Genomic DNA, 14,874 nt, shown 5'->3' with positions numbered 1-14,874 from the left:
GCTGGAGTTTCAATGCTGAACAGATTTTGCCACTCACATTTGCGAAATGATTCATTAACTTGGGAATCTCGTATGGATCTCAATAATACACAATCCTGAGTATAAAATGGCACTTCAGCCTTTGTGACAAAAAGAAGATAAAAACACTAGTTCAGCGAAGCAAACTACCCTGAATTTCTGAAAGAGATGCAGTCAGCAAATTGTTTTGCTCCAAGGTAATTTCTCTTTGAGCTAACTAAATTTTTTCAATGCTTAATGAGAAAATATTCAAAGACTGTATATTCATTTAATGAAAAGGCACGGAGACAGTGCAAAGTTATTCAATGAGAATGGGTGTTGCCAACCTAAATATATTTGTGCCTGATGTAAATGAGGTGGTAAGTACGTTTGTTTGAAAAACTCCAGAAGATGGGAAGAGCTGAGAAAAAAATAACAATCTGTCAAACAATCTGTGCAGCATTGAGAAATTAAAATCCTTTAAGCTTTGTTGTCAACAATTTGAACAATTTCCAGCAAATGACTTATGATCATTTACCTGTGCCAACAAATAGAGACCCAAGACAATTAACGACGTAAAGCAATTAGCTCCTGCTAGAAAATACTTCTTGTAGACTGTGAAACCAATTGATCCTTCAGTTCGACTCTCTTCTGGTACTGCTGAGAATGCAGTCTCCCCCTATCAAACAAACACACAGGATAAAGATAACAACCTATACATTACATTTTTCATAACTACAGAATGTCCATCAGTCAAATGGTAATATGTTAATACATCAAAATACAGTAACCAATCTATTACATCATCAAACTAAAAGTAATTACATAAATACATTTTCTACAAATTCACAAAGCTGTTTATTTCTGGGTTGGATTCCTGGCAGACAGCAAACTGCATGCTGACCATTCTGTAACTTATCCACTGGGAGTCCTCATGCAGGATTCCCTAAAGGTTAACTTGCAGGTTGAGTCAGTGGTAAGAAATGCAAATACATTGTTAGCATTAATTTAGAGAGGGTTAGAAAACAAAAAAACAAGCATGAAATGCTGAGGCTTTATAAGGCACTGGTGAGGGCTCAGTTGGGGTATTGTGAGCAGTTTTAGGCCCATTATCCAAGGAAGGATGCGCTGAGTGGGTTCAAAGGCGGCTCATGAAAATGATTTCGGGGTTCAAAGGTTTATCAAATGAAGAGCGCTTGATGGTTCTGGGCTTGCAGTCACTGGAATTTAGAAGAATGAGGAGGGATCTCATCGAAAAATATCAAATATTGTAAGGCCTAGAGTGGATGTAGAAAGGATGTTTCCTAAAGTGGGGGAGTCTAGGACCAGAGAGCACAGCCTCAGAATAGAGGGATGTCCATTTAGAACGGAGATGAGGAGGAATATCTTTCGCCAGAGAGTGGTGAATCTGTGGAATTTGGAGCCATAGACAGCTGTGGAGGCCAAGTCTTTGGGTGCATTTAAGGAGGAGGTTGATAGATTCTTGATAAGTCAGGACATGAAACATTACAGGGAAAAGGTAAGAGAATGGGGTTGAGAGGGAAATGGATCATCATCATGTGCCGTGCCATACGATATGGCCAATCATGGTCTTTGGTCATGAATGTTCTTGGCAATTTTTTCTGCAGAAGTGGCTTGCCTTTGCCTTCTTCTGGACAATGTCTTTACAAGACGGGTGACCCCATTATCAACACTCTTCAGAGATTGTCTGCCTGGCGTCAGTGGTCACAAAACCAGGACTTGTGATATGCTCCAGCTGCTCATAGGACCATCCACCACCTGCTCCCTTGGCTCACGTGTCCCTGATCTTGGAGCGGGGGGATGCTAAGCAGGAGCTACACTTTGTGCAGGCTAGTGGAGGGGAAAAATGCCTTAAATCTCCATGGTAGAGAGGAATCTCCCCCCTCCACCCAGGAAATGGATCAGCCATGATTAAATTCTAGGGCAGAGTAGATGGGCCAAATGGCTTAATTCTGCTCCTACGCATCATACCTGATGAAAGAACCAAGCGCGCAGAATAATACACCAGAAATAGACCCTTCAGCCCAACTGGTCCATGCCAACCACAACATCCTCTCTGCTAGCCCACAACCCTCCAAGCTCTCTTTTCCATGCACCTACCCAAATGACTTTTAAAGGTCTCGGTGTACCAGCCTCAATCACTACCTCTGGGAACTCTGTACAGTATGTTCCAATGTAACTATGGCTATGAATAGAACAACAGTGTGGCACTGCTACAATAGACACACAATAGAGTCTGCAGAATAAAAATTAACAATACGTCCTGAGAAGTAATGCATGGCATCAAAATAAATGAGTTCAAACCCCCTGTAAAATCCTGCAAACACAGTGGCTCAAATTTGCCTGTCTAGTTTTCTAGGACTGTTTTGAAAAGCTGTAGAAATGATTGCACCTGTGTGGACACTAGCTTATCCAACGTCACACCTATTCAGGGGCAGTAATTATTTTTAGCTGAACTTCTCAGACTATTAGCACCCATGGTCAAAGTTCTGACCTTAAGAAACGGTCTATTAAGGGTAACATCACAATGCAAACTAGACCTTTCCACCTCCTCCAGAATATCTGAAGGAAAACGAACTTTGATGATGCATAATATGTGCGTCAGAGTCCTACCACAGAGCTAAAGGGACTTGCACAAGCTACTGAAATAGAGTGCACCCAGGTGACATCCACCTGTGCAAGGATACCTTTTGCAGGAAGCTATCTGGGAGATGTGTGCAAAGTGGTGAGTACCCTCTCTGGCTATCTGTTTGAGTGCAGCTGATTCCCCTGACTGCTCCAATTCTAAAGGTCCATTAACCAAAATGCATCCTAGCCAGCTGAACTCTCATTTGACTTCCATAACAAAGGGTGTGGCAACAATGCTTGACGTTTAATATAAAAACAAAAACTCAGCAGGTCAAGCCACAGTTGGGTGAAGGCAAAGAGAGTCAATGTTTCAGATGAAAATTCTTTTGCACAATTGTGAAGGAGACAAAAGAAGCCTGTAAAACTGGAGGAGAATTGCGTTAGTGGGAATGCCCCTTAAAGAGGAAAACCAACGTGATCGTGGAGATAAGATGCAAGTAAATTCACTCCATGGTTAAATTGGTGGGTTGCTGGGGCAGAAGGACATATTACACACTGTATCTCTAAATAAACATAGTTTAATAAATTCTTCTTTGCATTTTGTAAAGAAACATATATGGCACTGAATATTCTTCCAAAATTTATTGCATACTTCTGCCTAATTTTTTTTATTTTAACCACCTTGATGAAACCTATTCTACTTTGGTCAATAGTAGCTCCCAATTTGGAACACTCAGTCAAATTACATCCATAATTTTCACAGATGTTTTACAAAGCGAATCGCTTTACTTACTGATAGTTCAACTGTGCTCTCTTTATGTGATTGCGTTGATGACCCCAATGACAAAACTGAGGTCTGAGAAAGTGTACGTCCCTTTGTTAGTTTAGTTGCGGAATGAGGATCTGCCTGTTCATCATCTTCATTCTGTTTCAGCAGATGAGCAAAATCAACTCCAGATTTTATTAGCTGGTTTAACTTTCCGCTTTCAACCACTCGACCCTGAAATTAATTTTCAGTAAGTCAATTAATTAATTGAATTTAAGGATGTGATTTACTAAATATAATTGTTCAAAGTGAATTTATTATCAAAGTACATACGTTACCATATACAACCCTAAGATTCATTTTCTTGCGGGCATACTCAATAAATCTAATAACCATAATAGAATCAATGAAAGACCTCACCAACAGGGTGGACAACCAGTGTGCAAAATACAACAAACTGTGCAAATGCAAAAGCAAAGAAAATAATAATAATAATAATAATGATGAAAGGTGCAATAGAGCTAAGTAGATTATGAAACAGAGCACAGGATACAATATATTTGACAGATGAATATGAAACACAGAAGTATTTGGGATATCAACAAGTTAAGAAAATAGATCATAGGAGGTCACGTGATGTCGTGCCATTGATTGGGCGCTTCCCTGAATAACTCCTACAAAAACTTCTTTACAACCTGTTTATAAGGCTCTCATATAACCTTAATAAAAACAATGGTTAAAAGGAAAAATCGTGGAAATCCTACTGGCGCTGTTGCTGCCAGCCTTGCACTCCCAGAAGCGTCTGGAGTTGAGGGACGCGGGAGAAATGGTGATGAGGCCTGCTCGTCGGATAGGTTTTCTGAACCTGTGAAAGGTCCGAGGACGACGGCAGTGCAACGCGGTGACGGCTCAGGTAGTGACCTCGCGGCCGCAATTCATGAGTTAGACGATGCAGTCCAGACTTTAACCAGTAGGATGGACAAATTTGAGAGTCATTTAGACCTTATCATGCAAGAATCTAAGGAAATGAAGCAGACTTTGGAATCTTTAAATCTGCGAACCCAGGATTTAGAAAATAATACGAAGGATGTTGTGAACAGATTACAAAGCCTGGAAAAAGAAAAAGATTCCTGGAAGACTGAGAAATTAAAAATAATGGATAAACTGGACTCCTTTGAAAACTATAGCAGAAGCAATAATATCAAAATAGTGGGTTTAAAAGAGGAATTGGAAGGAAGAGACGCAGTAACTTTCTTTCAAGAATGGATCCCCAAAGTTCTGGGGAAAAAGCATTTTGACAAAGAATTAATTATAGAAAGAGTCCACAGGACTTTAATCCCGCGACCACCTCCAGAGCAAAGGCCACGCTCTATACTTATATGCTTTTTGAAGTATCAAGATAAACAAAAAGTATTACGAGCTGCAGCAATAGAGGCCAGAGAGAGAAATGGCCTACTAGAGTTTGAAGGGGGAAAGATATTCTTCTTTCCAGATATTAGTGTGCCCTTGTTAAGAAAAAGGAAAGACTTTGACTTAACAAGGAGGTTATTAAAGAATAAAGGTCTTCAATATTCTTTATTATATCCAGCAAAGCTGAGAATTACTCTGTCGGATGGAGGGAGGAAATTTTTTTACTAACCCCCAGGAGGCGATAAACTTTATCCAAAAAATATCTGAGACAGTGTAATTCAGAATATTCTTCTGGAACAAGAGGCCTAGAAAGATGTATTTTGGACAAAATATATGAAGAAAATTATTTGATTGTCTTTATTAATATAGATTTTTAACAACATTATAATCTTGAACTTTGAATCTATATGATTATGGATGAAGACTATCATGATTTAAAATATTGATTATGGATGATACTACTTAGGAACTATATAGTTCATCTAATTTTGTTATAACTAGTATGAATAGCTTTGATTATGTAGATGTCACCTTTTGATATGTTTAATTTTTGGTATGCTGGATATGTATTGTTACAATATTTAGGGTTATATTTAGTAAGTTTCTTTGAATTCTCTTATTTAGATATATTGCTATATTAATGATATTTACTTTCAATATTATAGATTATGTTAGATATTTAGTAATAATGGGTGTGGAATATAATTTAGTCATAGGCATACTTTATTGATCCCGAGGGAAATTGGTTAATTAGTTTAATTAAGGAGTTATTGGGGGACTGGATAATTTTTTCGTCTTTTTTTTAAAAAAAGGTCAATTATGTTATATGTTAAAGAATGTCCATCTTTAGTGCGATGTTTATCGGACCCCACAGTAAGAGGGGTTAAGGCGCCGTGGATTTGGAGCGCCAGTTGGGAGGGTTTTTCTCCCTTTTTCTTTTAATTTCTTTCCTCTTTGGTTTCCTTTCTATACTCCATTGAGAATAGCACCAAATATCTCAGAGTCACTCAAAGAAGTGGGATTAATTTATCCTTTTTTTGTGGGCAGGATTTATCGACCAACAAAATCTTATAACTATGAATAGAGCAATTAAATTTTTAGGTCTTAATGTTGTTACGTACCCCGTAACTGGGTTGCCAAACCAGCAGAAATGGACCACTTAGCTGGAGTCTGGATTACTGGAACTAAGAAAGTTTTATTAAAGAAATAAGTAACACAGTACTCTAATCGTAAGGATATAAATGCAACCGGTTAGCAATGATAAAACACACATGTACACAGAACTAGGATAATAGGAATCAATCAAGCTCTATCGCAGTCTAGGGGTAAAATGATCAGTCTCAAGTGACGCAGAGTTCAGTTCAGCTGACTACAGTTCACAGTAATCGCTGTTGTGTCGTTGGAGAGAGAGAGAGCGAATATGCAAATTTTCTGATTCAAAACAGACCTTTGATGTTCTTCGCCGTTAGCTTTTGGGCGAACCCTTTTACTGTCTTCTGAGGTCACCGACTGTGACCCCTCTGTTCCGGATACGATCGTTCTTCCGCGGTGAACCCGGCATCCAGGCAAGGGCGGACACACACACCAGGTTCCCGCCAATCGTACCTTTTCACCCTATGCGTCTATGATTGGTCCCGCGACCAGAACTCCAAACTCTCACCAACTTGTGGGGGCACACCGCTCTTCCAGGGTCTCGTTATCTCGTGATCTTGTGGTGTCTGTCTTGCCTTAGCGAACCTGTTCTTTTTATCCCCCTGCTGGGGTATCGCCTGTCCATCAAACTTCAAACAGTTCAGGTTCAAAGCAACCGGTCTGTCAATACTCGGAACTGTGTCTCTTTTCTTTAATCTCTCTCCTCTCTCATTAACATTTTGAACGCTTCTCCCTTTTGTCTCTCTTACCTCTCTCATCAGCATCAATCTTCTGATAACTTGGTCTTTCGTCACAGTGTTAATGGGATAAATGGACCGATAAAAAGGAAAAAGGTCCTGGCATACATTAAAAAAAATCATATTGATATTACCTTTCTTCAAGAAACTCATCTTACAGTGACAGAACATAACAAATTAAATAGAGGATGGGTTGGTCAAGTAATAGCGTCCTCCTTTAATTCTAAAGCCAGAGGACTGGCAGTATTGATAGGGAAGAATTTGCAAGTGAGGGTGGAGGGTACTATCATAGATCCGGCTGGGAGATTTGTTATGGTCAACTGTCAAATATATTCAGAATCCTGGATACTTTTGTATTTATATGCCCCCAATTATGACGATGAGAAATTTATCCAAAATATTTTTTTGAAATTTGTTCAAGGATATGAAAATATCTTAATTGGAGGGGATTTCAATTTTTGTCTGGATCCAATTTTAGATAGATCAGTCAAAAAAGTCGTGAAGGTCAGGGCAGCAAAAACCACCTTGGCCTTCATGAAGGACTTGAATATAATAGATGCTTGGAGATGGCAGCATCCCAGGGAAAGGGACTACTCTTTCTATTCAAAACAATATGATTCCTACTCTAGAATTGACTGAGTTCTAGTATCAGCTAAATTAGAAAGTAGGGTCATTCAAACAGAATATGCCGCTAGGCTACTATTGGCCATTCACCTTTAATTTTATCAATTGAGATGCCTGATAAACAAAAATTATTATATAGACAGCGTTTTAATCCTTTGCTGTTGAAAAAAACTGAGTTTTACAGTTTTATTAGAGCTCAAATAGAATTGTTCTGTGAGACAAACTCACCCTCTACTGCCAATAATTTCTTATTATGGGACACATTAAAAGCATACCTAAGATAATTGGATATGTTAAGGGTATAAAAAATAAATATGTAACAGAACTAAATGAATTGAAAAAGAAATAACACAATTAGAAAAAGACTGTCAGAATTTAACAACAGAGGAAAATTATAAAAAATTAATAAATAAAAAATTGGAGTATAACACAAAACAAACCTATAGAATAGAAAAAAATGATACTAAAATCAAACCAACAATATTATGAATTAGGAGAGAGAACCCATAAAGTACTATCTTGGCAATTGAGGGTAGAAGAAACCTCCAGAACAATAAATGCAATTCAAACAGGGGAAGGTAAGATTTCATACAAGCCAAAAGAAATAAGTGATACTTTTAAGCAGTTCTATTCAGAACTATATAAATCAGAATCAGTGGGTGACTCACTGAAAATTGATGATTCCTTATCTAATTTCCAACTTCCCAAATTGAATCAACATGATCAGGATGAATTGAATGCTCCTTTTTCTAGGGATGAAATTGAAAGAGCCCTAGGCTTATTACAGGCTAATAAATCACAGGGAGATGATGTTTTCCCCCCTGAATTTTATAGAAAATTTAAGGATCAATTAATGCCCCTTTTTATGAGGGTTGTGACTCAGGCTGAAGAGACCCATACTCTACCAGAATCCTTTTCAACAGCAATTATTATGTTAATTCTTAGGAAGGACAAGGATCCACTAAAACTAGCATTTTACCGGCATATCTCACTTTTAAATGTGGACTATAAAATTATAGCAAAGGCATTGGCTAACAGATTAGCTCGATATCTGTCAAAATTGATTAAATCCGATCAAACAGGATTTATTAAAAATAGACAATTATCTGATAATATTGGCAGACTATTGACTATATTACATTTAGCTAGGACGAAGGTGGACCCAACTGTAGCAGTGGCTTTAGATGCTGAAAAGGCCTTTGATAGACTTGAATGGGATTTTTTATTTAAAACAAGGTGGAAAAATTTGGTCTAAGCCAAATATTCATAAATTGGATAAGAGCACTTTACCATCAGTCTAAGGCCAAAATAATTATGAGCGGGCAGATTTCACCAGTTTTCTTTCTACATAGATCTAGTAGACAAGGTTGCCCATTATCTCCAGCTCTATTTGTTCTGGCAATAGAGCCATTGGCTGAGGCTGTTAGATGAGATCCAGACATAAAGAGGTTTAAAGTGGCCCAGGAAGAATAGAAAATTAATTTATTTGCTGATGACATTTTAGTATATTTGGCTGACCCAGCCAGCTCTTTGGTAAGACTTAGGGCCTTGCTAGACAATTATGATATAGTCTCGGGATATAAAATAAATTGGAATAAAAGTGAAATTCTACCTTTAAGTAGACGAGACTATGCCCAATATCCATATGGCACTCAGTTTAGATGGGTTAAATTCAACATGAAATATCTGGGGGTTAAGTTTAATCGTAATTTGGATGACCTCTATAAACTTAATTACCTCCCCTTGCTGCGGAATGTTGAGGAGAACCTACGTAGGTGGATAAACCTTCCCATCACACTGATGGGCACGGTAAACTGTATAAAAATGAAGATAATGCCATGACTTCAGTATTTTTTTCAGTCTTTACCTATCCCATTATCCAATAATTTTTTTAAGATTATTAATGGACATATTTGTCTATTTTTATGGTCGGGTAAAATATCTAGAATCTCCATGGAAAAATTGATCTGGGACTATAAATTGGGAGGGTTAAAATTAACAGATTTTAAAAAAATATTTAGCTGCACAAGCACGTTTCATTGCTTCTTTTTTTGATGAGACAACTGTTCCTTCTTGGGTTACAATTGGCTTACATATGGTGGAAGAGGAGATGGCAGAAGAACTTATATATAAATGGGACTCCAAATTAATTATAAAGAAAACAAACAATCCTCTACTGAGACATGTAATTTATATCTGGGAAAAAAATTAAACAATTTATGGGTCTATAAAAAGGAATATCCTCAAAGACGCCTCTATCTCAGGAACAGATTAATACCCATGACTCTGGATAATAAATTTCTAGTCACCTGGTATCAACACGGTATTAGGTGCATTGAAGATTGTTATAATCAGCAGAAGCAATTTATGTCCTTTGAGGGACTTAAAAATAAATATAATTTATCTAATAACACATTCTTCTGTTATCTCCAATTACGATCTTTTTTGAGGGACTGTTTGGGTCCATCACTGGCTCTACCAAGGTGCTCAGACATGGAGATTCTAATTCAAAAGGGGAATACAACTAAATTTATTTCTAATATGTATTCTTTATTCCAGGACCAATGCCTAAAGCTTGGCATATAGAGATCGAGGGAGAGATGGGAGTCGGATTTGGGCATTGTAATTGATCATCAATGTTGGTCACATCTATGTTTGGACAGTGTTATCAACTCTAGATACAGAATGATACATTTTAATTTTTTACATCAGTTGTATCTCACACATGAAAAAATACATAAGAATAAACCAGAAATTTCTGACAAGTTTTTCAGGTGTGGCAAAGATGTTGGTACTTTTTTGCATTCCACCTGGCTATGCACGAAACTGAGATCTTTTTGGATAGTTCTGGGGGAGGTACTGGGGAAGATTCTGAGGATGGATTTCCCTCTAGACCCAGAATTGTTTCTTCTAGGGTTAGCAGTTTTGAAAGTTAACCTCCCCAGGAATAAATCCAAATTCATTAAAATTGCATTGTCGGTGGCCAGGAAATGCATAGCGGTAACATGGAAATCCGATTCCCTTGTACATATTGATAGCTGGAATAAAGAAATGCAAAGTTGTATACCCCTTGAGAAGATTACTTACACCCTTAGGAATGGATATACTATGTTCATTGAGATTTGGCAACCATATTTGGATTACTCAAATGCCCAGATTGTTTAATCTATTTATTTTAATTTTTTAAAATTAATATATCTCTTATTATGCTAGTTTCTTTAATTTGTATTTTAAACTGACTCTGAGAGCTGGATGCCTACTCTTCTTCTTCTTTTTTTCTCTTTTCTTTTTTCTTCTCTCCTTTCTTTCCTCTGTCTTTCATGTTTTTTTTCTTCCTCCTTTTTTCCAAATGTGGGGAGATGGTGTTGGGATAGGTGTTCTTTTTTTTTCTCTCTCAGACTTATTAATGTATTTGAATTAATTTTTTTTCAATATGTATTAATTGAGTCCTTATATTTCTTCTTTAAAAATTAAATAAAATATATAAAAAAGAAGAAAATAGGTCATAGTCCAATAAAGGTAAATCATTCAACAGAATTTACTTCAAGGCTTAGGAAAATCTGCCAAACAGCGTTTAATGGTAAAAATATAACAAGGGCAATAAACACTTTCACCAGACCCATATTAATGTATTATTTTGCCATAACAGCTTGGTCCAAAACAGATGTTGAAAATTTACTAAGAAAAATAAAAACTGAATTGACAAATTTTAGAAAACACTATGTGCAACTAGAATACACTTGGATTAACACTACCTGAGACAGAAAGAGGAAGAGGATTAAAAAAAATTTAAAATATTACACCACAGTCAGATAAAACTTCTAAGAATATATTTTCATCAACAAAAATAGGATTCAGCACTCCATGCATACACATGAAATTCTGATAAGAAGTACACACCACTGAACTTAAGTGAAAGCACAACCCAGAAAAATGAAGAAATTATCACTACAGAAGAAAAAGTTAAACAGAAGAGCATGACCCTCCGTGGAAGACATCCCCACAATCTGAGCAGACCTGATGTACACAAGAAAGCATCAAATGCCTGGCTCGGGGTTGCAGATCTCTTCCCAGAAGTAGAGGGGTTCTTTGTGGCAATACTGGACCAGGTGGTTAACCCAAAAGAATATCAGAAGTTATGTAATAAGAGACCTACAAATTCAAGATGATAAATGCAGAAAATGCCAAGAGAAACCAGAAACAAACCAACATGTTACAGGATCCTGCAGCAGTTTAACTCAATCTTATAATTACAGCTGATCCATTATTACAGATAGGACAATCCATAATAATCGTCTGGATATAATTTTACAGGATGAACAAGCAAGAATAACTTACTAATAGATATAGCCATTCCAAACACACATAACATACAGAAATAAATTAAAAGAATTAAAAGAGCAAATTGAAAGACTTTGGAACATGAACTTTTAAGAGACTCCTGGATGGATACACGGAGCTTAGCGAAATAGAAGGCTATGGCTAAGCCTAGGTAAGGTAAGGGCATGTTTGGCACTGCTTTGTGGCCCGAAGGGCCTGTATTATGCTGTAGGCTTTCTATGTTTCTATGAACAGGGTACATACATTGTCCCAATAGTAATATCTAAAACTGATATCATTTCGAAGAAGGTGGAGCTTAGGAGGAACGATGGCGCCTAACGGCGACTCCTTTGCTTGCGTCTTTGTAAACAGCTCTATTTCCACTTTTAATATCTCTTGAAGACCTTGACCTGGAGTTACACGCAGGCTTCAATTCCTCGCAGGAATGCGACACGTTCTCAGGGTTCCACGACTGGCCGTTATTCCACATGCCATAGGTTTGGCCTGAGAATCTCGATCGTGTTCAGAATCCTAAGATCTTGGAGTTCTGGAGACAGGCGGATCGAGGGGCGGTGTCACAGCAGGAGACTCTTGTGTCATCGGGGAGGCTGGAAAATCGTTCGCTATGGGCCTGAAGGCCCAAGGTCTTTGCGATCTTCGGACACAGAGCTTGGAAAAAAAGTGATGAAATGGACTTTTAACACTGTAAACCAGTGGGTTGTTGTTATGTCTCCCACTTGCTGTGAAAATGGGGGCCACTTCCCTCTCCCTTGCCAGGGAGAGAGAGAACCTGTGGTTTGTTGAATGTCGGATGAAATGCGAAGTCTTTGGGGTAACTTTGGTCTGTGTCTTTGCTATAGCTTAGCACACGCTTGGGCCTGGTGGCAGACCGATGCGTTTTCTTTTGCTGGTGGGGGGAAGGGCAATTGTTGCTTGCTGCTATTTATGCGTGGGGGGGGAACTGGGGAGGGCTTTGGGGTTCTCACGTTTAACTGTCATTCATTCTTTGGGGCACTTCTGTGTTTTTGTGGATGTTTGCGAAGAAAAAGCATTTCAGAATGTATATTGTATACATTTCTGACATTAAATTCGACCTTTGAGCACTACAAGATAGCATTAAACAATTAAGCCGACACAGCAATATTTATGTAAATCTTCAGAAAGCCACAGAACTAAACACTACTAAAACAATCTGAAAAGTCTTAGCAATTCAGAATAATCCAAACTTTCCTAGCAATTGAGAAACGAGTGTGCTTGGCTACATCTGTACCTCAAGTTTTACCAGCTTGAGCTGAGAAAAAAGTAAAAATACAACAATAATAAATATCAAGAACATGAGCCGAAGAGTCCTTGAAAGTGAGTCCATAGATTGTAAAGTAATTTTTGGAAATCCTGTTTGTAGCCTGAAACCCAGAATGCTGACCAGGAGTTTGTGCACAAGCCTCTACAATCGTTTAGATAATCCATTGAAGCAAATTGAAAATTATGCAAAGCACGTACCACATTTCTAAATGTAGAATAAAAGTAGAAACACCCTGGTCATCTTATGATGTTGACTGCTTTGATGATGTCGACTGGAATGTCTTCCATGACGAGGATGTCTCCGAGTTCACGGAAGGGGTCACGGGTTTCATCCAGCAGTGCATCAAGGATGTAGTCCCCCAGAAATCGGTCAGGGACTATCCAAACCAGAAACCCTGGATCAACAGCTCCTTGCGAGCAGCACTTGCTGTGCGACACAGAGCTTACGTTGCCAGTGGCCAACAGGAACTCAGGAAATGCAGCTACAATCTACGCAAAGTCATAAAGGCAGCGAAACAACAATACAGGTACAAGATTCAGACTCAGCTCTCTACCAACAACACACACAGCTTATGGCAACGTCTGCACACCATCGCAGACTTCAAAGCTAAACGCAGTGGAGTTTCTAACATTGCTGCCTCTCTCCCAGATGAGCTAAATCTTTTTCACGTTCGATTCGATGTTGCCAAACTGAGCCCCTGAGGAGACCTACAGCTGATGCAACCTGTAGCCTGGTCATCTTGGCTGAAGTATGCAGGTGTTTCCAACAAGTGGACAGTCGCAAGATTGCAGGACCGGACGGTATCCCAGGACAGGCATTCAGGATGTGCGTTTTACAACTGGCAGGTGTGTTTACACACATTTTAATCTCTTCCTCTCCCACTGTAGAGTGCTCTCCTGCTTCAAAACACCCACCATTGTTCCTGTACCTAGAAAGACCAAGGTAACATGTCTGAACGACTGGCGTCCTGTCGCACTCACCGCAATAATAAGCAAATGCTTTGAGAGGCTGGTCAAGGACTACATCTGCAGCTTGCTACCACCCACACTGGACCCCCACAATTCGCCAACCAACACAACCAATTGACAGACAACACAATAGCCACAGCTCTACACACTGTCCTTACACACCTTGAGAAGAAGGATGCTTATGTGAGAATGCTATTCTTGGATTACAGTTCAGTATTCAACACCATAATTCCCTCCAGGCTTGACAAGAAGCTCAGAGACCTCGGCCTTCACCCTGCCGTGTAGCTGGATCCTGGACTTCCTGTCAGATCGCCGGCAGGTGGTAAGAGTGGGCTCCCTCACCTCTGACCCTCAATACAGGTGCCACTCAGGGTTGTGTCCTAAGCCCCTCCTTTACTCTCTGTATACTCATGACTGTGTTGCCACCCAAGCTCCAATTTGCTAATTAAATTTGCTGACGACACTATATTGATCTCAAATAATAATGAGGCAGCCTACAGAGAAGAAGTCATCACCCTGACACAGTGGTGACAAGAAAACAACCTCTCCCTCGATGTCGCAAAAACAAAGGAGCTGATTGTAGACTACAGGAGGAATGGAGACAGACTAACCCCTAATGACATCAATGGATCTCGGGTTGAGAGGGTGAACAGCTTTAAGATCCTTGGTATAAACATCACTGAGTATCTCACGTGCTCTGTACATACTGGCTGTGTAGTGAAAAAGGCACAACAGTACCCCTTTCACCTCAGATGGTTGAAGAAGTTTGGTATGGGCCCCCAAGACCTAAGAAATTTCTATAGGGGCACAATTGAGAGCATCCTGACTGGCTGCATCACTGCCTGGTATGGGAACTGTGCTTCCCTCAATCGCAAGACTCTGCAGGGAGTGGTGCGACAGCCCAGACCATCTGTAGATGAGAACTTCCCACTATTCAGGATATTTACAAAGACAGGTGTGTAAAAAGGGCTCATGGGATCAATGGGGACCTAAGTCACACCAGTCACA

At 39.0% G+C, this 14,874-nt stretch overlaps 1 protein-coding gene across 1 annotated transcript in view; it reads right to left on the bottom strand.

Annotated features, from left to right (window-relative positions):
- Positions 1-14,874, bottom strand: part of abcc4 (ATP binding cassette subfamily C member 4 (PEL blood group)) — a 338,193-nt gene that overhangs the window by 160,199 nt on the left and 163,120 nt on the right. The window contains exons 15-16 of the mRNA XM_072258740.1: positions 3,380-3,586; positions 536-676 (exon numbers count right to left, since the gene is read on the bottom strand). Coding sequence (XP_072114841.1) covers positions 536-676; positions 3,380-3,586 — 348 coding nt within the window. The remainder of the gene's footprint in view (positions 1-535; positions 677-3,379; positions 3,587-14,874) is intronic.

Source organism: Mobula birostris, chromosome 5, assembly GCF_030028105.1.
Source record: "Mobula birostris isolate sMobBir1 chromosome 5, sMobBir1.hap1, whole genome shotgun sequence".
NCBI lineage: Eukaryota > Metazoa > Chordata > Chondrichthyes > Myliobatiformes > Myliobatidae > Mobula > Mobula birostris.
Note: the sequence above shows the minus strand (reverse complement) of the source record. Positions and strands in the feature narration are given on the sequence as shown.